General features: G+C 36.8%; 1 protein-coding gene across 2 annotated transcripts in view; it reads right to left on the reverse strand.

Moving 5' to 3' along the window:
* Positions 1 to 26,527, reverse strand: part of ANGPT1 (angiopoietin 1) — a 251,656-nt gene that overhangs the window by 89,217 nt on the left and 135,912 nt on the right. For both annotated transcript variants that reach the window (XM_004282936.4, XM_012537839.3), the window contains exon 2: positions 7,840 to 7,995. In XM_004282936.4, coding sequence (XP_004282984.1) covers positions 7,840 to 7,995 — 156 coding nt within the window. The remainder of the gene's footprint in view (positions 1 to 7,839; positions 7,996 to 26,527) is intronic.

Consider the following 26,527-nt stretch of genomic DNA (forward strand, 5'->3'; position numbering starts at 1 on the left):
ATCATTCATGTCTTACCTAAGGAGGCCCTTCCTGGCTATTCTCTGTAGAGGAGCTCCCCCATCATCCTCCATCAGGTGGCCTTGTTTTACTTTCTTTATGAAATCATCACTATTGGAAATCATCCTGTCAGTATGCTCATATGCTGCCTTTCTGCCCCGTGAGGATGTCAGCTGCACAGAGGCAGGACTACTCCATCTGGAGCCCTCCAAACCGCCAGAGCCCAGCATGGGGCCTGGAATCCTGGGGCACTCAGAACTATTAGATGATACGCTAGGCAGTGGATAGTGAGTCGGTTTTCAAGTTGCGTCATGCTCAGAGGGTAACAAGAGAAGGTAGCAGGCCAGGTGAATATCAAGCTGGACTTCAATTATAACAGCCCAAATCTAAAGCAGCATCTGAATGTGGGAGAAAGAGGGCGACAAATCTCAGAAGTCCAGGCTAAGTGTAAGGTCATCTCACAAAAGCCAACCCCTTCTCTTCTTTCCCCATCGCCTTAACCCAATAGCTGCTTTATTTCAGCTCTCTCCCTTGAGGTATTAAAATAGGTCTGAAGTTCAAAAGCAGGCAACTGATGAGAACTGTACAGGAAACTATGATAAACTGACCACTTTCTTTCCGTGTGTCTATGGAAATTGCTGCTTAGCAATAATCTAAGTGTTCCATTAAAATGACAAAAGACATTTCCTTCTTTAGCCTGAACACATTCCAAAAGCATATACCAGAAAGAAAGAAAAGAAAGAAAGAGATAGAGAGAGAAGGAGAAAAAGGGAAAGGAAAGGAGAAGGAAAGCAAAGCAAAGGGGAAAGTGAAGAGTATATGACACAAGCCCCCAAGAAACAATTTCAAAGCTTAAATTTTTCAGAATATACCACAGAGTAAGGAAGATATAAGACTTGGAACTGCGGATTTATGGACTATAAAATTTCAGTTCTTTCTTTAAAAAATAAGCAAAATTTAAAAAATAAAAATTACTATTTTTTTTAAAGAAAGTGAGCTAGATAATTTCATCCAGCTTCCCTTTAATACTTGAGTGCATCTAATCTTCCTTGAAAGGAAAATCTCCCACAAAAGAAAATTTCTTTCACTGGCATATTAACTTTCCAATCAGCCTTGCCGTAGGTTTGTGTTTTCTTTTACTTTAACTGTCTTTCAAAAAAATATGTATAACACAAGGTATGATGTCCTGGCAATCAGACTTTTACAGAAGAATGAAGGCTGGTACATGTACATGGAATGAGAGTTAGATCACCATTTTACAAAATCAATGAAATAATTTATTTGGTCAGTGATGGGCAACGTGACAAAGTATCACCCTACAGTTTTCTTGTTAATTTCCAAGGGGAAAATGGACAATTGGAATGGAGAGCTATGAAGCCTTTTACCCTCACCAAGTTAAAATAGCGTCACTGAGAGGGTGGCAAGCTGGCATTTGTGCCTCCTGATGAGATGGAATAGGACGTGACCAGTAATTCTACAAAGTACTCCCACCACCACGTTCAACTCAACCTAATTAAGCCTGTAGACTTAATTTCCAGTTTAAAAAAAAAGTACAGTGGATGGAAGAGTAAAAGAAATATTCACACAATTTAAGAATATGGGACGGTATACAGAGCAAAACCTCAAGAAAAACAAGAAAGTCAAACAGAGAAAGACAAATATTGTATGTTATCACTTATATGTGGAATCTAAAATATAAAACAAACTAGTGAATATAACAAAAAAGAAACAGACTCACAGTTACAGAAAACAATTTAGTGGTTACCAGTGGGGAGAGGGAAGGTGAGGAGAGGCAAGATAGGGGTAGGGGATTAAGAGGTACAAACTACTATGTATAAACAAACCACAAGGATATATTGTACAGCACAGGGAATATAGTCAATATTTTATAATAACTATAAATGGAGTATAATCTTTAAAAATTGTGAATCACTATGTTGTACATCTGAAACATATAATACTGTAAATCAACTATACCTCAATTTTTAAAAATGTAAGATTACTCCAAATTAAAAGGGACTATTAAGTCTTGAAAAGTAAAATGTCTATAAAATTTTTGGCAGAAAAATTGAGGAAATTTGAATGTGAAAATTAGTTAACCTTGGAGAATTATTAATTTTAGTCATAATAATATATAGATAATACTATATATAATTATTTTAATTATATTGCATATTTTAATTTATATTATATATAAACATATAATGTATTTATAATATAATGATAACCTCACTGGGTTATGGAGTTTAGTAGAGATAGTTCTTGTATTACAGATGCAGAAATTTTGGGTAGAAGTAACTTGCCCAACAGAGCTAATTCACAGTAGAGTCATAATGGAAGCCAGGTAATCTGTCTCTAGTCTGAGTTCTTTCCCATAGGCTCATGCAGCTGTACACAAGTAGCTTCCCTCTGGAAAAGAAAGGTATCTCACCTCAGTCAATAACAACTGCTATCAAAATGATTTCTTTCAATCACCAGGAGATCTTCTGCTTGTTGCGGCTGAGGGCATCTGACTTCTCTCCAGTACTCACCCCAATGCTACACTAGCATTACGAGGCAGGAAGATGGCCAAATTTCTCATGCTCCTCAGAGTACAGAGAAAATACATTCATCCAGTGTTCTCAGTCAGTCAGAATATCTTTGCAGTAGGCTGCTTCTGTTCAAAGTCCTATTCTGACCCATCCACTATTCGTGGGTATATATTACCATCAACACACAACCCTTAGGACATTGCCCTTGGCTTGGGAGCACTGGACTGAAATATACAGAAACTAAGAGACTAATATCAGTGAATTTAATCATTCAATAAGTATTTATTGAGAGCCTACTGTGTACCAAGTACTGTTTTAAATCCTAAGGATAGAACAGTAAGCAAGACAGACAAAATCCCTGCTCTCTAGAAGTTTGTTTCTTGGTGCAGGTGTTAGCCCGCTTTTTCTGTAAAGGGCCATAGAGTAAATATCTTAGTCTTGGCAGGCTCTGGTGCAACTACTCAATTCTGCTGTTTTATTGAGAAAGCACCCATATACAACATATAAAACTTTATTAACAAAAAAAGATGGCATTTCGAACTTGACCTATGGATCATGGTTCACTGAGCTCTCTCCTAATGGGTTATCAAACACTTTTTCCAGACCTTTTGAGAAAACTGATTACCAGGGTATTTTCCTTGGATGACCTTTAGCAAATTTATTTTACTGCTGTTTCAATTAGGCCAAAGTTAAATATTTATTCAACTATCCTCTCATCAAGTTAAAGAGATAGTGGCTCAACTTTGAGAGGTGCCCTTTCTGTCCTTTCAAACCTGTTTCCACCTAGAGATTCAATCTCATTTATTAAATTGTTCCTGGACTGCCTTAAATTTATAATTGTATGAGTCAAGTCCAAACAACAGGTGTGATAGTTTGTGACCTCTAAGAAGCAGATGATGAATTAGACTTGCAGGAAATTTATTAGGCGACATGCCTGTGAGAGAAAATTGGGAAGAAGCCAGAGTTGGCTAGAGTCACCTTCTGACTGGGATGTAGATCGAACCACAGTGAAGAAGAGAGGGAAGGGAGTAAGGCTAACTGGAAGTTGTAGCCTGCAGGGAAGTTGTGCGAAAGTTTGGCAAGGCTGATGGAGAGCCCTTAGCCAAGTCATGTGTCAGTGGAGTCCTGCAGCTCCCAGGAATGGGTCTAAGTATCACTGCCACAATGTGTCATTGGCTGGAAGTGGCCCCTGAGAATTGTGGTCTCTGTACCAACACAGTGATGGATTTCAGAGCACAGCAGCTGGGACCATTGGTCTATTACACCCCCCCACACACACACACACAGTAGGAGACTGGAAAGATGCATTGTTATAACTGTGGGGAAAGGTTCCATAGCTAATTAACTTGATGGAAAGTCAAGAAAGAAATGGTTTAGAAAAGTTTTGTCACATTAACTCAATTAAGCTCACTGAAGATAAAGACTTTTACTTATTGTTGTATTCTATTTAGTACCTATTAAAATACCTTGCATCAAGGAGGTACTCAAAATATAGCTTTAAAATTTTTATTAAATTCTATTTCTAACACCATGGCTCCATATAAATCATTGGAAGTTGAAGGAAACGTAAGCTCAGTGTCTATAGAACTTCCCTACAGTTATACAGCCAGCAAGCAGCAGGGACAACAATGGATGCTAGGATTACATGAAATGATGTGCAGACACATGGTAAAATGCCAATAGCTAGTGGTACCTTCAGCAGCAGCTGCATCTTCATCATTTATAGAAAACATTCAGTTGCTACTATTAGGCCCACATTAATTTGCTTTATCTTATTTCCATTTTGTCCTGTGCTTGGACCCAAGTTGTGTCTGCAGCCTTTGAGAGAGAAAGGAATCACAAGAGGGAGGCAGTACAGATAGAGAGGTGGTAAAGCATGTAGACTCATGCCAGACTGCCTGGGTTCAAATCTTCCCTCTAACATTTACTAGTATTTTCGCCTGGGGAAAGTTGCTTTACCTCTCTGAGTTTCAGTTTTCACATTTTTAAACAAGGGAAGATAATAGTACCTACACCCCATCAAGTTTTTAAAAAATTATTAAAAAGCTAATAAATGTAAAATTGCTTAAAAAAGAGTCAAGCTCAGATTATTAGAGGTAAATTTTAATGTCATTTTTTGTCTATTAGTGTACCTCTAATCAAAACTGGCCTGAGGAAGAAGTCAGAAATAGATTCACACTACAGGAAGGGACATGAATAATGTCTGAAACTAAGCCCTTCATACTGCACACTTGGAAAGAGGAACTGGAAGGAGAGGAGATATTGGTATGAACTGATAAGAGAGTAAGAAAAACACTGCAAGCTGAACTAAGGAGGAAGGAACAGGCCCAGTGCTGGTTCCTGATCTCACCACCATGACCAGCAGGGTTACTTAGATATACTCATTCTCTGTCTCTTTTCTGATCATGATGCCTATTGGGCACAAGAATATTTTCAAGTGCCACTGCAATAAAACTAAGGCTCTACCACCTTTTGTTAAATTCAAGTCAAGAAGGTCAGCAGAGGACTAGAAAGCAATAAGTTACTTATCTTTATAACAACATCATGTGAAAGCTAGGGCACTAAAATATACTGCAAAACCATTGGCATGAATTCCTAAAATAACTGAGGACCTGAAATCAGTTTAGGAAAAGCAGCACTTACCAACGAGAAACAAAGTAGAATGAATATGGGAGGAAAAATGTGGGAGCATGCCTGGATAGCCCTAAAGGATCTATTGGTTTATAAATGCTTATTATTAAATACTAGAGCATTTTGAGATTAAGGAATAATCCAGGATTCACTTTGTGAACTTGGCCTTGCATCAGAACTTGAGTGCACTTGAATGATTAGGTCTAAGTAGATGATGTACTGTTGCAAAGGTTCAAATAAGCACCTCATGGATATACATTCACATGAAAAAGGGTGGGAGCAGCACAGCTATGAATAGCAGAGATGATTAGAAGATATTAAAATGAAGATGAAAAGAACACCCAGGACTCACTCTTAAGGTAGGACCTAGTTTGTCCGAGCCACTGTCAGACAATCTATCTCCACCTTCCTCTCATTGCAAGTTCTGATGGATTTGTGATTTCTGAGATGTTTTCCAGGTTTCAGCTATATTAAAATTCTTCTTGGAGCATCTAATAAATTTTCATTAGCCTTTAATGACTATTCAACTTTAGCTGCTCTATACAGGGAATAGGTTTATTTTCTATGAATTTTCTGTGCTATTGTCCATAAAGTACACATCTCTTAGCCTTAAGGATGCAGAACAAGTTGTTCTCTCTTAAAATTTTACATAGCATGCATCTTAACAGTTTGGAGACTGGTATGCTGACAATGGGATTTTTTTCCCCGACAACTTCAATTCCCAGTTGGAAAGAGAATAAAAACAACTCAATTTTGGGGATGGAAAAAAATGAAACAAAATGCTGCCATGTATGTCATAAAACTTATAAAAGAAATGCATAAAAATTTCAAATGTTCAACCAAGTAGGGTAATATTAATTGTGTATTTCAGTCTTTGAATATATAGAATGCTTTGTAGGAGATGGTGAGCATTCAGTGCTAGTAAAAATAAGAGAGGACACACATTATTCATACCACAAGAAGCTTCACACCCCTGAGCAAGCTTGGTTCATAGATCAACAAGCTTGCTCAGTGTGATGATAATAGATTACATAGTCTCATAATTTTTAGTTATAATACGTAATTTTCCCTTCCTCATCCCCCATAATTATCTGATGATTGTGTGCAACAAAAATTATTTTCCAAAGCCTATGTGATTTATTGTTCCAATGTGATCCACATTTAAGCTCTTATTCAATTAGATAATTATTAGTATTAGTAATCAAGGAGGACAGAGAAAGAAATGAGTATGAATCATTTTGAGTACCAAATTCAATTCACTAGCTGTATCAATGTGAGAAAATCGTTCAAACTTTCTGTTCTAAACAGTCTTCACAAACATCGTTTGTCCATTGGAAAGTGGTTTGCATAATATAAAATGCTCTATCCATGTAAATTATTATTGTTATGTCTCTTTAAATATCAACATTTGATCTATGTGATGCCATTAACACAAATGACACAAAATAGAAATAAGGGTGCATATTATTTTTGAATTTATACTGTTAAAAGAGTTAAACATTAAAGGCCATTAGAGATGGCTTTAATGTCTTGGTAACCTACATAAGCAAAGCAAAATCTAAGCCAGACTCAATGCACTTGAATCTAAGAAAGTAAAATTTAAGAACAACCAATCACAAACAGCCAACTAGGCTTTCCCAAATAAGGCAACTGCTTAAGCTACAGCCAATCAAATAATTTCCTTGCTTTGCTTCTGCATCTTCTCTATTAAAACTTTTCCCTTAGCTCCTGCAGTAGAGCTAAATACTTTCAGTTAGGTGCTGCCCAATTTGAATCAATGTTCACTCAAACTCTTGAAAATTTTAATGTGCCTCAGTTTATCTTTTAACAGTATACTTCACCTTTGATTCCAGAAATCAACTATTACATTGAGACAGAATCATCCTCTGGATTTCAGAATGGTAACAGGAATAACCATTTCCATGGTTAAAAGGGGACCAAGAGATCATCTTCCAGTCATCAAAAATAATATTTTCATTAAACTGTAATGGTAGGCTTGGGACAGTGATAGTTAAAAGGAATTTTACTGATTTGTACATAAAAATATCATTGTCCAGAGTAGGGTGATATATATATATATATATATATATATATATATATATATATATATATATATATATATACACACACATATACACAAAGAGTTTTAATTGACTTCTCATTATAAAATCATGCTGAATAAAAATAAAATCTGCACATTCCAGATCAGTTTATTTGGGGTTTTCCTTCCTATCCACTGACTGCACAAAACCTCTGCAGGTGCCATTACTGTTAGAGTACTACTGGAGATAAAACAGGACAGGTCAAAAATGTACATCAAAGGCACCAATTTGACACAAATGGTTATTCTGTTTGACATGTATCATATCACAGTTGGTAGCTGAAGTGTTTATTTGAAATTTAAATGCTGATTAAGTCCCTTGCCTGCTTTTGGAAGCACATACAAACAGTCCTAGTCCTGTTTTTGCAAGCACATACAAAGCTAAATATACCAACTCTCATGAAATCAAAAGAAACATGCATAGCATGTCAGGCAGTCATTGTTGTTATTACCAATAAACAAAAATGTGTATGTTTCCCCAATCCCAGTGCTGAAATGTGCTCTGTGTTTATGGAGTAACTTAAAGGAAAAAAAATCATCTGGGTTAAGAGTTTGACGACTCTGGCTCAGGGGTGTACCTGGGTCTCAACATCTGTCAGCTTTCTGGTCTGCTCTGCGGTCTGAGAGAGGAGGCTGGTCCCTATCTCGAGCATGGTGGCTGTGTGGTTCTGAACTGCATTCTGCTGTATCTGAGCCATCTCCGACTTCATATTTTCCACAATGTAATTCTCAATCTGCAAGAGATAAAGGACAAAACATACTACATTATAAGCAAAGTCTTTCAGTTGAAGCATGTAGTATTTACAATGATAAAACAAGACACAGCTGGCAAATCAGCCATCTGGCAGGAATCCTCAGCATCTCTGGGAGCTGGGGAAATGGGAGCAGAGCACACAGGAATACAGTTGCTAACAAACCCGTAATATACTGATGCACATATATAATCAACACAATCACAATGAAAATTCACACTTGGATAGTGCTTTCTCATTTAACCCTTACAGCAAAGATAGAGAGTTAAGCACAGATGACCTCACTGTTCTTTTTATTTTATAGCTGAGGAAACAGAATTAGAGAAGGTCAACGATGAGCCTAAGGTCACCAGCAAAAATTCAGCAGAGTTAGCACAACAATTTAAATCTAAATTTTGGTTCTCTGGTCTTTTCATTATACCATATTGAACACTTATCTCTGAGAAATATTCAGCCTCCTCTGTAATGAAAAATAAAAGACCATGCTGGGTTAGGGAAATGGGACAAGGAGTGGGAGGGGGGCAGATACCCAAAACACAAGCCTTTAAGGGAATCTTAACGTATAGGCAACAGCATATGAAATGAGCTGCAGAGCCTCAGAGCTAGCTAAAACTATGATCAGTGCTCCTTTGCAAGCTCAAAAAAAGGCACTGAAAATATGGTCCATAAAGCAGCATTTGCCCTTCTTGCCTTGGGGAATGTTTAGTCCTTTATGGTGCCACCTTAGAGGATATTATGGTTGTAAAATAAATGGTACCATAGGGGGCAAGAAGAATTATTAAGTGACTTACTATGAGGGAGCCCGTTAGGCACTTGGGAGAATAAAACTGAGGATATTTTTCATATGCTTGAAAAATACAGAAAGAAGCCTGCACTTCCCTGTCAGTGCACTTAATTCTCCCCCACAACTGTGTGGTGACTACATTTTATTACCCAATTACACATAAGGGGAAACTGCATCCCAGAGAAGTCCGGTCCAAGGCCACACACCACAAAAACAGCCAGACTTGGATTTGAGTGCTGAAGTCCTTAACTTTCATACCAACACTGCTAACCACTTGATAGTTCTGCCAAGTCGTGCTTCATAAGCTGGGTTCCAAATTATTAACAGCTACGTGATTTTTACTGATTTAGTGAACCAAAATACATCCACTATTTTATAATCTATAGTAACACTATTGTCATGTAATAAACATAGCTTAAAACTAAATTCTTCTTTGTAACTTTGGCAGTTCACTTTCTAACAACATTTCTTGCTTATTTCTATTTATCAAACATGAGTCTGTCCCAAGCTAAAGAAAATGAAAGGTCAGAATCAAACTCATATTGTTATTAATAAGTTCTGACTTTGTTCTTGGTCAATATAAGGTAACTCCCCTTCAACCTTTCAAGTCCCCTTCCCAAATTAGAAGTAGGGGGAAAGTTTCAACTCACAAAAATTTATTCTAAAACAAATACAAAATAGATTAGAACACATATCTGGAAATTATCTTAACAAAACTTAAGGTCTCTAGGGTAAATTTAATCTTGGCTCTATTCCAACTGAACTAACATATTTTAACAACAGTGGAAGGGTAGAGGAAAGGAGGGTGGGTTGGAGTAACAGACATCTATTGTTTTAGATTCTGCATCATATGTTCCCTCTTTTCTAAGTAACTTCCCTTAACTTTCTTTTGGGAAATTGTCTTTTCCTCCTTCAGAACAAATGCTTTGGGTGGAGGTGTCCCACCCTAACTTCAGGGTAAGGTACATGTTTGAGCCTGACAATCAGAATGCTCTGCTCCTGCTTAGAGAGAATAAATTGTTCAAGAATGGAAAGGTACTGTGAGCAAGGCCAGTAAGTCTCAGTTATGCAATTTTGTCTAACTAGCCTACAAAAGAACTTCCTTTTCCTCTGTGGTAAGCTGGTAACATATATGCCTGACACTGTTGAGGCCCCATTTTGCCATCACAAAACTAGAGACAGTCTAAGAATGAGGCTAAGTCAGAAAGATAGATACGTAGCCCAGGTGATACAGCTAGAAGGATACTTTTAGAGCACCTCCGTCCTGTCATGTTTTTAGCCAGATCCACCCTTGGACATTCAGTTATAAATTCTGTGATGTCCCCTTGAGCAGCCCACTTTTTTTTTTTCTTTTGCGTCAATCACATTGATTTAGTTTCTAACAAAACCAAAAAAGTCTTGACTGATAAATCTGATGGATGCTTAGCGAAGGAAGCCTCAGACAGGCACACATTAGCAGTATGTTCCTTGCTTATCCAGGGAATTTGGGGCTTTATATAAATGTGTATATGCTCAAAAATGGCAGATAAGTCTCCATCATGGAGATGATACCTACCATTTACAGCTGACATTTATCCACTGTCTACCATGTGGCAGGCACTGAGCTAAGTGCTTTCCTTTCACAAAAGGCTTAAATCTCACAACAACTTTATATGGTAGGTATTGTTATAGCCGTTTATAGGTAAGACTACCGAGGCTTAGAAAATCCACAACTTGCTCAAGAACAAACAAGAATTTGGCACCCCCAGTGTCAAAACCCAGGTTTTTAACCTCTAACCTTTTCATCTTAAACACTACTTAATTACCCTATGCATTTTATTACATAGGTGCTAAACCTTGTGTGTTTATCCAAACTGCATGGGGAGCATTTTAAAAATGCAGATGGAGGTGCAACACACCAGAACTTTGAATCAGAATTTTCAAGGGTATGTACTAGGAAACTATATATTTTTAAAACTTCCTAGCGTAATTCTGATTCAGGCAAAGAGCAATGCTTCTCAAAGTGTGGTCCACAGAATAACTGCCTATATCAGAACTATTTATGAACAGTCTTCTATGAGATAAGAAAATTATAGCAGAATGCAAATTATCTATGTTGCTAAGCACACTGGTGTGTGTGTGTGTGGGGGTATGTGTGTGTTTGTATATGCATGTGTGTGTGTGTGTGTGTGTGTGTGTATATATATATATATATATATATATATATATATATATAAAGAAAGAAAGTAATGCTCCAATGCTTTGATTTACATTCTGGTCCTAGCTTCTTACCTTGTTCACAAAATGGCAATTTCCTTGAGTAAAAGTGATTTAGACCATCAAATTATTCTATGCCAGATTCCCTGGTTACCAAGAAATTTCAAATAACAACTTGGTTTCCTATGCAGATTTCTCTCCTGAGAGAAAGTTCACTCACTAATCAGTGAGCTCCAATACAGATGTGCTTGATAATTACATAACAATTTCTTATTCAGTTGGTTAGTGGAGTCAGTTCCCAGACTTTGATTTGCTCTGGTGTAATAATAATCACGTGCCCCAGTCTCCACAGAGGAGGACACCCTCTGGCATAGAGTGACTATTATATCAACGTTCAGCTGCTTTGTGGTCCTATCTCTGTTGGATACTATCTATTCATCTATTCTGTATTATTGTGCTTTTTAAAAAAAAACTGTAAAAATTAACACCAGCAAAGCAAAATATCTGCTTTATGCCAGTATTTATCACAAAGAGCTTCCCAATTCTGCTGACCCTGTTGTAGAAATAAAGTAGGTCTCCAACCTATCCTAAAATTCTTATTTGGGCTGCCATGATGAGTAACATGAATCTAACTCTAGCTAATTATTTTTTAATCAAATGGGGCTGCTCTAAGAGTAACTGCTTTTTAATGCAAAAGGTAATGGCACACTGAAGTAGCAAAAACCAGATGTAGTTGATTTAAAGGCTGAGGAGAGAGGCAGAAGTCAAATATACAATGTGTGATTAATAAGGAGGACTACTTTCATCTTAATCTCTAGACATTCCTCTGTAGATGTATAACTGTGAAATCCATCTTCATGTGCTATACTAGCCAGGTTCAGAAAAGACTTGTAACAAATTTGATTGTCTTCATATATTCTGTACTGGTTTCAAAATATGTTTACAGAATATGATGGCTACTTCAAGGTTCAACGTTTTATAAACATCTAAGATGTGAATCTTAAGCTTAGAATTTGCTGACCACAAGAGCTAATGGGTTATAAAGTAGGAGATTCCCAATCTGAATCATAAAATTATTTGACTATACTGTCACTCTCAGTGTCTGACTCCAGAGTTTTATAAAGTATTGGCCAAAAAACTAGTAAGAGGATGTAGGATGTGATTTGAAAGGACATAATAAATGGTAAACGATGATTTTAACGTAAGGAAATAATGTTACATTTGTAAAGTGATTTAGTGTTTACAAAGAGCTTTCATACACTGTCTGACTTGATTCTTATACCAACGTTACAAGGGAAGTATTGACTCCATTTATGGTTTAAGAAATTGAGGCTCAGAGGCCTTAGGTGTCTTGTTAGAAATGAAAGAAAGGACTCAAATCTATCTTCTGACGTTCCACTAACCTCAGAGTTATGGGAACTGTTTCGTTGTTGGATTGGTTGGCTATTTGATTGACTGGTTAAATTGATTTACTGATCTCAGTTTTAGCCAGCTCATTGAAAATTCATTTACTTTTTCCTTTTAGAAAAACATGCAACATTAGAGGGTGATTACTTCACTCTGCTTCACCACATTAGATGCCAAATAAATTTGAGATGAGGTGAGAGGTCTAGGACCAGGTATCTGGAAAGTTCACTTTGCTAGCACTTTTAATACAATGGGTCATTAAAAATCCTCTCATCAACGCCTACCTTTTTTTCTTAGTATGCAGTTTATAATAATATGTGTGTCTTCTTCCTCTGATTTTATTTCTTACAAACTACTGTTAAATATAACAAAGGTAATAACAACGACAATATGCTAAGCCTCTACCAAAGCTAGGTTATGTACCAGGTTTTACAAAGATATATCTCACTGACTACTTGTAACAATCCAGCCACTCTATTATTTTTTCTCATTTCACTGATAAGGAAACAGGCTCCAGAAGTTAAGCAAATCATCTGTGGTCACATAATAAGTTGCGGTAGAGCTGTTACGCTGCTTTGAAAGAAGCTAGATGGCCCCTCAGGATATGCTCCTTTTATAGGATGGTCACCCATCAAGCACAAGCACACTATCACAAATGTCACAGACAAATTCTGGTAAACACACAATATTCATGCAGGGAATACATAAATTGAAGGCTACAGAATGGATGACGTGAAACTGTCCAAAGACAGATAATTTTTCATTTTTTTATTTAATTATTTTCACAGTGACTGATGGCTGTAATATCCTAGGAAATGTTATAGGTGGTGAGAAAGGAAATGTACAGTCCACTGTATGACAAGTAGCATTATTAAATAGAGAAAAAAATATTTTTAAGAAGTGAAGATTATCATCCATTTGTAGTTCACTCATAAATCGCACACCCATGTCTTTTGCCCAATGACGAGTAGAGAATTAATGCTATCATTTTCCACTACAAAAGAGAGTTCTGGGAAAGATCTCTTACTGGGCCCTCAAAATTCTTGCCACTTCATGTTCATGAGAACCAAAATCTGTGTGAGATTATGATATGTCTTGCATGTGAAAGGCATTCTCTATCATTTCACTTCAAGAGGTCACTTCAAGGAATCTCTTAAATCTCTTAAACGACAGCTTATCTTAAAGCACAAAGAACAGAATTTCCCCATGTAATTCTTAAGAAAATAACATTTTAAGCCCTATAAAAATTGACAAAGGCATTGTTCACTTAAAATATGTTGTAGATTAAGTGGACTCTCATTGAATGTTGCTGCATATGGTATTACTCAGTTATGGCAAAACAACCATGAAATAAAGTAAAAGGGTAAATATGGGAAAGCAATAAAAAGGTAAAGCAATGTAAAAAAAAAAGCCTTAAATATTGATGCTTTTATCAAATATCATTGTTTCATAAATCCGTGGCAATCCTGAAAATGCAACCAAATCTAGGTTTATGGTTTTATAAAAAAGAAGGCTGAGGCCAAATATATTATTTGCTAGAATTTCTATTATTAGAATTTCCAGTATACTGTTTTTTTATGAAATGGCAAAGTATAATTAATCGTCTTTATAGACAATAAATCTACTTAGCTGACATCTGAAACAGCTTTTGTACTGATATGTGTGACATGCATCCCGCTTTTCACTTCAGTATCTGAAAGAATACTACTTACAGAAGAAAGAAAACCATTAGAATAAGTGAGCTGGCAGAGACATTAAATATTATGAGCTCCAAGAATCTCATTTTATAGTCGTGGTGACTGAGGTTCAGAGAGGTTATAGAAAGCAAGGTGAAACAACTAATTAATGTCAGATGTCGGGCTGTGGTCACTCAGTGTGTGGGAAACTCAGACTTAACATCAGCAGGCTGAGTCAACAACAACGGCTGCTGGTATTGCTGGCCTACCCCACATTTCTTTTCCTATCCCTTGTTTCCTGCTACTTGCTTTACTTCTGATGGCTCCTGATTTGAGGCTACCCTTTCACAATACTAATTCATGCTTAGCAGTTTTGGGGGTTTTAACTTTGCTTTCTGGACTCTACCCTTGCTTTCCAGCACTAATGCCCACTAGCTGCTCCTTAGTCAATGAGCCTCAGTCTCCCCCTGATTTTATTCTCCCTATGCATCACCCCACAAATGGAAAACACTGAGACCAGACTCTATATTAGTTCAGGCTTATTAACCCTACATCAGTTCACTTCAGTCCTAGCAAATATGTGATGAACGCATCCTACGCACTAAGTCTGGTACCAGGTATTACCAATACAAAGGGTTGAGTCGTGTCGGAAATAAATGCTTATTAGATGGGTCATCTCAATAGACGGTGAATACTCTGGAGTTTACCTCTGACTATATTTCTTCCTGTAAATATTCTTATCTCTTTTTGATAAGAAGAAGCTCTCGGCTACTGAAATTAATAATGTTGGGGGGACGTTTGTTATATCCCCTCCAAAAGAGTAACAGCAACACCCTTGCTGAGGCATATGGAGAAGCTAACTTCAACAGTACCCCAGAAAAATCCCATATGAATAAATTCTTCTTCAATCATTTTCTTGGTTATGACTCTTTTAAGACCACATTTTTGTGGCTGCTGAAAGTTGCCATTTCACATATAGTGCCCCATAGTTGTGTCAGGACCCAGGAAAATCATTCTCTCTTCACATAAACAGATGAGATGTTTCCTGCACCAAAACACACCTCACTAGCCTGGAACCTCTCTTTTACATCCCACCTTTTCACACACAGGAAAAGTCAGAGTCACGAAACTTTAAAAATATTTATAAATGTCTGCTTAATTTTTCTCCTTACATTTTTTAAAGGGAGATGAAATGTAAATAACACACTCAGCCAGGAGTCAGGTTATCTGTGTTTTAATCCAGGTACTATTGTTGATTTACTCTGTGAACTTGGACAAGTCACTTAAGCAAATGGGTTTTAGATCTTCATATAGAAATGAAGGGCTGGTTTAGATTCTTTTTAATATCTTTTGAAGCTCTCAAATTACTTCATTTAAAAAATCCTTTACAAAGCACAGGAGTCTGCAATATTTTTATTTATTATAGAAAATCAAAATATGGATGGATATATCTATGTCTATAAAATATATAGTACATATCCTTGTGGCAGTTAGAAAACAATGATACAGGAACACAACAGAAAAGTCATGGATCAAATCTCTATAGCACGCACATCTGTTTTAAGATAAAGAGCTAGAACCTCTGATTCCCTTAATCTCCAGGCACCATTCTGCCCAAAATATATTCCTTGCCTTCCTCCAACACAACCTGGCTATCTTCTTATGTTTCTTATGTCAATGAATGGCACTACCACCACCTTCCCATTCATCCAAGTCACAGGAAGCATCTTTGACTATTCCTTATCTTCATTTTCTGTATTTAATCAGCACCAGATTGCATTGCTTCTGTTTCCTGAAGGGTGCCTAGGTCCATCCCTCTCTCCTCTTCCCCTTCTCTCTGCCATATCTTTTTATCCTCACTGGCACTGACTTAGGGCAGACTCTTGTCATTTTTCTTCTGGATTTGTTAATGGCCTAATAACTGGTCTCCAGAATCCAGACTTGCTTCCTCCAATCTGTCATTTGTGGCATAACCAAAGGATTTGATCGATCTAAAACACAGATTTGGCCTTGCCACGCCACTTCTTAAACTCTTTCAGTAGCTTCCACCACCTGCAGCTAAAGTCACAACTCCTTAATCAGCAATGAAGAATCCTTATGATCCAGACTTGGTTTCCCTCTCCCTACATGTACCTTATGCTCCAGACCTACCAAATTATTTGCCTTTTTCCAAACATACATTATTTTCTTTTGCTTCCATGCCTTTGCATATAATTTGTTCTGATGGGAAGGTTCCTTTTCTACCTCATCCTCCCTTCTCCTCGGTTAGGTCCTGATTTTCAATATCAGTTCAAATTTTTTCTCCTCAAGGAAACTTTTCACTTTTAGTTATATTTGTTCCTGAAAGTATGAAATATCACATTACCAACCTTCAGTGAGGTCTTTTTGAATGTCAATGGGACCAATGTAAATGATGCAAAAGTAGATAGGTCTGAAGACAAATATCCTCACTCATGGGACCACATAATCCTATCTTGTCTTCCTGTATCTTCCCTACTTTTCTTTTCTCAATCATCTCTGTTATGGGTAATTATTTAAATTAAGTAAAATCCAGCAAACACATTGAAAAGGAGCCATGTGTTAATCACTGGACTATACAATGAAAGCAAAAGAATGAGTAAAACTTGACTCTGATGATCAAGACTGTTTATAATGTAAGTGTGATACAAGTGCTGGAATGAAGGTACAAATGTCCTTCCTGCCTGCTGGGGTAGGATGAAGGAAGGAATGACTCTTCTAAATGAGGGAATCAAGGACATCTTCCCAGAAGCAATCCCAAATGAATGTGGCAGGGAGGGCACAAATTTCTTATGTCTGCCTTAATGCACAAAAATGTGGTCTGGAAAACCTGGAGGATGCGGGGATAAAGAAGGAAGCCAGAAAGACTATGACAGCATGCAAGGAACTGTGCTTGCTTAGGTAAGGTGAGGTGACTTTCCTGACCATCTCTTGAAATGTACTGTTCAGGAAATCAAGAGATAAATCAGTCAGAAGCATGGGCATGCCACTGAGGCCACAAACACAGGGCAAGGGCATGCTATCAGATTTTTAATGTGAGATTCATTAGAAAGCTCAGGCAGATAATTCCTTAGCACTTAACTAAATTTTCAAACACACTAAGCATAAAATTTACCCCTTTAATAAAACATATAAGTGCATTTCTGTGTGTGTGTATATATATATGTTGTGTATTTATTTTCACACATATGCTCTCACACACATATATTCTTATACTCTCAACCTACACGTTTCAGATTTTACATTCACACTTTGTGGTTCTGTTCATTTCATTGTAGTTTACTTCATTAAAGATTCAAGTAAAATAACTAATGCATCACTTTCCTCTGGATGAGGTATGTTTTATGTCAGATTTAATCAGTATAGATAATGCCTGTTAAACAGTCATGGACAGCTTCAGTATCTGCCAAGCAACTAAGAAACCTTTCTCCCAAATTCTGAATTTACACTTAGATGACAGAAAAAAGGGAAGAACCACAAAGCAATTTTGTATACATGGTTTTTGTATCAGTGAAAGTGATAGTTTTTAAACTAAAGAACATACTGTTTCAAACAGAAAATTGCAAACGTAAATTCCTTTAATTTAATGCTTTTTAGTTTCTTATCTGGAATGAAATTTAACCCCCCCCACACACATTACATAAAATGCATTCTGGTTCACTTAAAAAGAAAGAGCTCTGACATCTGAACTAGAGACCACCCCAACAGATGGTAGGTTGTGGGCAACTGATAGGGTAAAAGAGACTCCACAGAATAATTCTAAGAAACATCTTCTGTAAACTACATTTTTTTCCTCCTATGACAAACGGCAGTGATACAAACAAGTAACTTATGATGTTCATTTTTTTAAGGGAAACCTCCTGTGTTAAATGAAAACACTGCAAGACAAATAATGAAATCTAAGTACTCAGCATATGATATAAGATACACACTAACAAAAATTCAAAAGCCTTAATAATGAAGGAATTTATAGATTTTCAGGAATACCACTAGTAGGTAGAAAAATGCCATCATTTTACTCTGGTATTTCATATAAAATTGCAAGGTATTAGCACTTAAAATCTAACCTTATTCCAATAAAACCCCGCTGTTCAACATTCTGACTTTTTAGGCTATTACTTTCCCACACATGCTGTTTCTTTTTTTGAAATACAGTTGCTCTATTTGTCTTCCTTATCTTCTATAATATCTCTTAAGTTTATGATGGCGTTTTTAAACTAACTTTTATCTGCTTAAATGTGGCAAAATTAATGGTAAGAGCATGTGTGCATGTATGTATTTTTCCTACAATAGGGGATTCCTCAATGGAATGTACAAGAAGTTTGTACAGTCATAAAACTGTCAAAGTCATTGTATAATACACATTCCAAAGCATTCTGTGTGAGGTCTAATTTTTCCTGAATAATATTTGTTGAGTAGTTTTTATTTAAATTACCTTTGGTCTAAGTACTAGAAAGGTTAGTAGGCTGGAAATAGTTATTCAAAGCATAAGAAAGGGACAGTGATTGCTGACATCTTATAAATGAAATAAAATCCCCATTTTTCCTCACTTTGACCAAAGGATGACAGACACTGGACATTGTTTCTTCTTTCACAAAGACCATTTTGGTGCCCTAGTGATGCTTGTTACATCTCAAGTGTTATTGGAAGGGTGCCCTAATTACCATTACAATGAATTAGTCTCTCTTAGAATTAACCTCACACCACAAGAGAGAATGAAACTAAGCATGAGTAACTGTTTAAAATACCTGCTCCCATTACCACATGTATTGCCAGAGGAATTCTGTAAAAGTTTGTTTTAAAGACTCACTCATCTAGTTTTGGGAGCTGTAGACCACCTCACAGTGTTCCTTTTGATTTCATCCCATCCCCAACAAGCAATGACCACTCAAAACCATTTGTTTTTCACTAACTGAAAGAAGGCTGGTCTACTTTTTGGAAAGTCTAAAGCTTGGAAACTTAGAAATATTTTTTAAATCATGAAATACACTGTTAATAGACACCATAAAGCTAGCATTAAAAAATTAGCAGATGGGGCTTCCCTGGTGGCGCAGTGGTTGAGAGTCCGCCTGCCAATGCAGGGGACACGGGTTCGTGCCCCGGTCCGGGAGGATCCCACATGCCGCGGAGCGGCTGGGCCCGTGGGCCATGGCCGCTGAGCCTGCGCGTCTGGAGCCTGTGCTCCGCAACGGGAGAGGCCGCAATGGTAAGAGGCCCGCGTACCACACACACACACAAAAAAAATTAGCAGATGTCATATTTTGACATATTTGGTTTGAATTTTCTTTCTTTTTGTTTTTAGTAAGAAATAAAATGTTATCTGGACAATAACAAAAGCACCCCCTCCAAACACACACACATCCTGAAGTTGATGTGAACTTATACAACATAGGTATATACCTAAAATAATAAGCTATATACTGTCTAGTATATTTTCTAGATTTATAAAAACATTACCTTATTATTAGGCTCCTTAAACTCTCCTATTTTTTAATCAACATTATGTTTTTGAGACTTAGACATATTAGTAGTATAGTTTTATTATGCATTACAGGGAGGAGTCAGGTTTAGTAATTTTAACAGCTAATAAAACAGTCATGTCCCAAGGCTTGACTAACTCAGAAGAGAGGAGTACAAACTCTAAATAGACACATTACCCTGAGTTCTAGCTCTGTCACAAGAAAGAACAAAGTGTTTCTCAGCATCTCCTGAAGCCCCTAGGACTTCTTCTCTAAGGAGCAGAAAGAAAGCTGTATGATGAATCTTCCCCCATTTACAGACTGTATCTCAAGAATCCATACCAATAATTTTTATCTTTGGCAAATAGTTATTTCCCAGAGAGAGCAGTTAGGGGACTGAGAAAGAAAGGGGAAAAAGGAAACAGGTTACCAGATCTAAAACTTGATTCTACAGTCCTTCTCAAACATACATGACTACATTAAGATTTTAAAATAACCATGACATAAATTATAATGACAGCCCTTCCAACTTCTTAGGGAGCGTTTCATTGAATCAACTGTTTAGCCTATATTTTAAGATATAAAGTGATGAAAAAGTACCAGCTCTCCATGGCTTAAAAAAACAAACCCTTCTGCTTAACATAAGTAGTATACAAAATGATATATGTAGTATGTTCTCAATTATGGTAAGTGTATTCAGATACACATTTGTATGCATTGGAAAAAGAAAAGAAGCACTGAATCATGAACAATGTGTATCTCTGGCTGATGGGATACAGGTGAATTTTATTTTCTTCTTGAAATGGTTTGATATTTTCCACTTTCTTTAAGAAAACAACAATTTAATTTTATATTCAGAAAAAAACATAAAGAATGAGAGAAAGACATTTGTAAAGACATAAAGATATTAGAATGCATTCACTCAGTGGGAAACTTATAAACATGTGGCAACTTAGTGGTGGCTTAGGTCAAATCTGTACCCACAGATGTGCCCCACTGGTTCCATTAGTTTTTTTCCTTTAGTGCTGTCCCCTATCCACCCATTCCCAACTCCCTGGCTTCAAGAGAACTAAAGAAAACAAATAAACAAAAGAGCAGAAACAACCACAGGTAGTTTCTTTGAAGGGGAAGGGTTTTGTGGAAATCTTCGAACAGCAGCCATTATTTATTGAGCACTTCCAATGTGTCAGTCAATGAGCTTTAATTATTCCTCACAGCAGCCCTTTGGAATAGATATTGTTACCATCTCACCAATATGAGATGGGAAAACTTCTGAGAAATGAAGTGATGTGATCAGGGTCACAGAGCCCAAATGCTAGAGGTGGTAGTCTGTTGATACCCCAAGTCCATTCTCTTTCCGCTTCAGTTGGCCTCAGGTCCTTGGTTAGTGCAAGGATCATGATCAGGTCATTTCCTGCCCAAATCTGTCCAGCTGAAGTGTTTTCGTTGGCTAGCACTTTATTTTTTAAGTATAGTTTCAAGTCTTTATCCAGAACTCACAGTCTCCAATTAGCCTACCTCTCTTTCCCTTTAAGCTATTAAGGTAAGCTGCCCTGATCCTAAAGGCATTAGAGTTGCTTCCAGTGTCAGGTAAGGGGGATAATAAAAGTACTTAACATCTGGGGCTTCCCTGGTGGCGCAGTGGTTGAGAGTCCGCCTGCTGATGCAGGGGACACGGGTTCGTGCCCCGGTCCGGAAGGATCTCACATGCCGCGGAGTGGCTGGGCCCGTGAGCCATGGCCGCTGAGGCTGCGCGTCCGGAGCCTGTGCTCCGCAACGGGAGAGGCCACAACAGTGAGAGGCCCACGTACCGAAAAAGTACTTAACATCTGACTATCATTTTCCAATGGTAAAAAACAACAACTCTTTATTCACTTGTTCTCTCTTTTTAAATACAATGAAAAATCCACTTAACCACTATCACACTTAGGAATACTGAAAGAATGATTGGATCAATACATAGTAGGCCTTCCTAAACCTATCTAAACTTTGAAGCCTTCCTAAACCAAGCACAAAGTAATTATTTTATATGACAAGGTGACTCATTCTTTCCTCAGCTCCATGATGATATGCTTTTTATGGCCTCATTAATTATCCTTGCTGACAAGTATTAGTGTTTTCTTTCACTTACTCAACCAAAAGAGAGATACCATCTTCATATAGCATACGGATTAGTACCATGCTTATTCTCTTGTTCATTACACCATCACTCCTTCAAATAAACACAAACGTCAAGTGAATAATTAATGTTCATATACTCATTGAAAGCTTATTATCATAGAGTGTACTCTAATATGATTTAAAATAAGCTTTCCAACCAATTTTCATCAAAAATCTTTAAGCAAGCCTCTTTTTTGGAAATAAATGTTTTCTAGGTTACTAAATTACAAGTTGCTGAACTATATCTAAATTAAAATTGCTGAACTAAATAATTTTTGGTCAAAAAAATTTTACTTCTTAAAAGTAAAGGTGTATTTACAACTAAATACACTTACTGTATTTTGCAGATACATATATCTGTATAGAATAATGAGTTAGAACATATACGCTAAAGTAGAAGACTGTTTCCCCTTAAAAATGCCATGTCTAATCAAGCAGGTGTAAGATTACAGATAGTAGATTAGATATCAACAAAGACAAACAGGAACATGCGCAGATGTGGGTGTGTAATTATGTATATTTATATTACATATAGATACATAAATATATACCTGTTACATACTTTCTTATGTGAGATAAACTCAGTTCGGTAAATATCTATTGAGTCACTTTTATGTTTTCTGTGTTAACAGGCCTTGTACCATGAATATATGAAGATGCAAAATATACAATTATTGCCTAGTCCCTGTCTACTGAGAACGACAAGTATACAAGCAGACAACATCATTATAATGTGGTAGCGGTTAGAATAGAAATAGCCTATGCAGGACTGTGAAATATGTAACTCAAGTTTATGAAATCCATGACAGTTTTAGTTCATATACTCATAGAGAAGAAATAAAGAGTTTTTGATAGGTCTTAGTTAACTCAACATGACTGAGCACAAATATAATTTGGAAAAAGCATATGTTTAATCACTCTTTCTTCTGTGATATCCCACCCAGGACTGATTGATCTCAGCATTTACAATTTTAGAAAGGCCTTTTTTTTTTTTTTAGAATAGCCTTTTTATATTAAAATTATATCAGCATCATTATCTCCGGGAAACCATGAAACCCAAAAATTACACATCCTAGGATGTCGCTGAGGTCTTTTACATTCTTGGCTTCTTAAAGTCAAGGGTGTTCATGCCACAGCATGAGATATGTTATATTAAAAAGTCAGGTGAGTTTGCTACAAAGCCACAATCATATCAGGAAATCACACATTTGTTTTCTTACAACTCTTTCATCTGTAAAATGGAGAGTCAAAGAAGATAGGTAATTTCCACCAAAGAAACAGTGAACTAGAGCTCACAGCAGAACCAGAATTCTCACCCCACCTTGTCCAAATCCAGAGTCTATAGTCCGTGCTAATACACACCATGCCTATCAGCCCAGTTTTAAGGATCTCTCCTATCAGAAGTTAAGATTCACTGTGGGCTATCTGATTTCTTCCAAAGAGGAAGAAAGGTCTTCGTGAACTTGAAAAAGCAGGTGGAATCTTGTGGGGTGTTGTGCTATCTTTAGCATAGTGTTATGGAGAGCTCCCAGAATGTGTCATCAGGAGACCTGGGTGATTTGGTTTTTTTTTTTTCACTTATCAGCCATATGAACTTTATAGTCTTTTACTTCTCTGAGATACATATTTCTCATCGGGAAGATCATCCTGCTAGTTATACCCACCCTAAGTATCTCATAAGTTTGTTGTCATGATCAATGAAATAGTGTGTGAAAATACTTGATCAGCTCTAAGATGCTATGCAAATGACAGATACCTATACTTTGGTCTAGAGACAAGTTGGGAAAGCAGTTTGGAAATCTATTAGAAGTGTGAATTCTCTAGTGTAACTTTATTTATATATATATTTTTCAATGAGAAGATAACTAACAGTTAAAATTAGCCATCGCATTATTTCTCTTACCAAATTCAGATTTATAGCCAGCAGCATATGAGAAGAAGCAGTGTATGAGAAAAAAGAGGAAGTTGCAGATTCTGACAGCTTTATACTGGCAACTGATTAACTGTGTGACTTTGAGCAAACTGCTTTCCCTCTCTGTGTCTCAGCTTCTGCATCTAGAAAATGGGAATAATAATGTACCTACATCATAGTATTGTTCAAGGATTAAAAAGGAAATATGAACAGACCTACACTGAAAAATAAAATAATAAACTTCTAATGAAAAGAAATGGGTTTGAACTTTCTCAGCAGGTATGGATGTAAGAGATGGTGTGGTAGAGTTAAAAAAAAACATTAATGAGGAATTCGTTCTTAGAGATATAGCTTCCTAACACTTAGCACTTAGCATGACTATGAAGAAGTTGCTTCACTATTCTGAGTCTTGGTTTCCTCATCTGTAAAGTAAATGTAATAATACTTATGTCAAAGCAGTTTTGTAAAGTGAAAATATTTTGTAAACCATAGCCATACAAAGATAGAAGATTCATTACAGTCTATTGTCAATCCCTGATACTACTGCCTGCCTAATGCTAAAGGGTTTTGCAAATCTTCATTCTTAAAGAATTGTATCTTTCCTGTTTACATTATCTCAGGAATCTATGTACCATAGGGTGGCCAAAATGTCTGGGAACAGTTAATAATATTTTATTGTATTTTAATGTAATGTCAGAAAGCCATTTATTATATATATTCACTAATTCTTCCAGACGTTATGGCCACAGGGTGTAAAGAAACCTCTCGTACAACATGTGCTAGCTGTTTCAAACCTTCAGAGGAAACTTTCTCCTTGAGCAAGTTTCACCCAGAAATATCTACAATTATGATTTTGATGATGATAAGATTCTGAATTGTTAGGCCAGCAATGAATAAAGTGAAAGACTGCAGTGAATAAAGTTCCCAGATGTCTTTCATAAAAATACTGGAACCAGGGAGGAGAGGGCAGAATTGGGGGAAGATTGTAAAAGAGAGGGAAAAAAAAGTCTTTCTCTTTAACATTTTAAACATTACACTTAATTCAACTAGCTGAACATCTAACTTAAAAGCAGATAAAGTATAAAATTATTCACAATATGAAACTATTCATCACTTTACTTATGATGACAGGAATCTGAAAGTAACAGTATTGCAAGTGTTTAAGTTTTGTTTTGTTTTCTGATAAATTGACTGATAAATTGAAGACGAAGCACTACAAGCCACTGATGATAACTATCAATAAAAATTTAAGACAAAGAAAATATATTAAAACAATAAAAACAGCATTTACTTGTATGGTTCACTACTGGACATTTGGCAAACTTGGCAATGTAAGGCCTGAAGTGTAGTTTCTTCCAGGAAAAGCATGTTTCCTTTGAGACAGACTGATGTTTAGAATTTCATAAACCTCAGGGGCTTAGCACTTCTTTATTTAATCATACAACTAAAAAGTCCCTGTGGACACTTGCTACGTAAAAAATTCTAAATGAGTAAGTCTGTTGATACTTCTGAGCTTCCTGTGATGCATACCATTAATGCACCTACAACTACTGTGCCATTGGGCATAAAGAAATGAGCCGCGTAGTGGTCTGGGGCACATTTAATGGTATCATACGGAAAGGTCATGGCACTACGCACGCTAGGATTTCATCTTTAAATGTAATTCCAAACAGGAAGAGACTCTCTAGCAAAGAGGCATTAAAGTAGTCCAATTTCCAAAATGTTCAGAGAGACGCAATCACTAGAACAGAATAAGGTTGGTTCTCCTCAGGAGAAATCACACATGTCATTAAGTGAGGCTAGAGTAGTGTGGCTCTTTCATGTCTTTGACTGTGACCCATAGTAAAAGGTATAGTTTTAATCAGGGCAAGGAACAAATACCACACGCACATGCACACAAGAAACAGTTTTTATAAACAATATTTACTCCAGTGACGCAGTAAGAACTGGAACCCATGTCTCTGACCCTCGGAGATTTTGATATTTTCTATACTGTTCAATTTTATTTCATTTTTACAAAAAGAATTGACTCAACCAGTTTTTTAGTTTTACAACGTATTAATGGTCATGATGTTCAAAGCAGCACTGAATTGGAAGCTGATGTTCGTAAACACTATTTATTATGTCCTCGCTATGTGTGAGGCAACGTGCTGAATAGTTTGTTCACATCATAGCATTTAGTCCTGAAAACATCCATTAGAGATGAGCGCTATTATGTCTATTTCATAGATGAGGCATCTGAGATTAGAACTTGGCTCTGATTGTGCAGCCAGGAAATGGAAAAATCAGGGTTTAGAAGTCAATCCTTTCTCTCACTCAGAATCACACTCACTGTACCACCAAAAAGCCAAAAGTTGATATTTCAGGGCAGGAGAGACATATTTCTGACTTGATTAGCACAAAAACTGTTTCTGTACAATAAAGAAACTAGCAGAACCTAACATATGTTCTTTTATGATCATTGTCTATATGTCCTACAAACTCAGTGTAGTACTTCTTAGAACTTCTTAGTACTTTTTTTTTCCAACAAAGCTTGCTGTCATTAGTTTAAGTGACCCATTATAGAGCTTATTTGTGTGTTTTATATATCGACATTTCAATAGGATGGATTCTCGCTGGTTATTAAATTTAAAGACAACGTCGGTATGGTAATCAGCTTTTCCTGGAATTCGTATTCTTGTTTAGTCTCCTTCTGCATTCTACCAGAGTTGTCTGTGTGACTAAGACAATAGGGCAGCAGAGATGATGGGTCGCTCTAGTTAAAAGACACTATGGCTTCTCTTTCTCTCTCTCTCTCTCTCCCTCTCACCACTCACTCTGGGGTAAGCCATGGCATAAGCAGCCTCATGGAGAAGGCCACATGGTGAGGAACTGAAGCCTCTGGCCAGCAGCCAGGTGAATG

The sequence above is a fragment of the Orcinus orca genome, chromosome 17, assembly GCF_937001465.1.
Source record: "Orcinus orca chromosome 17, mOrcOrc1.1, whole genome shotgun sequence".
Taxonomy (NCBI): domain Eukaryota; kingdom Metazoa; phylum Chordata; class Mammalia; order Artiodactyla; family Delphinidae; genus Orcinus; species Orcinus orca.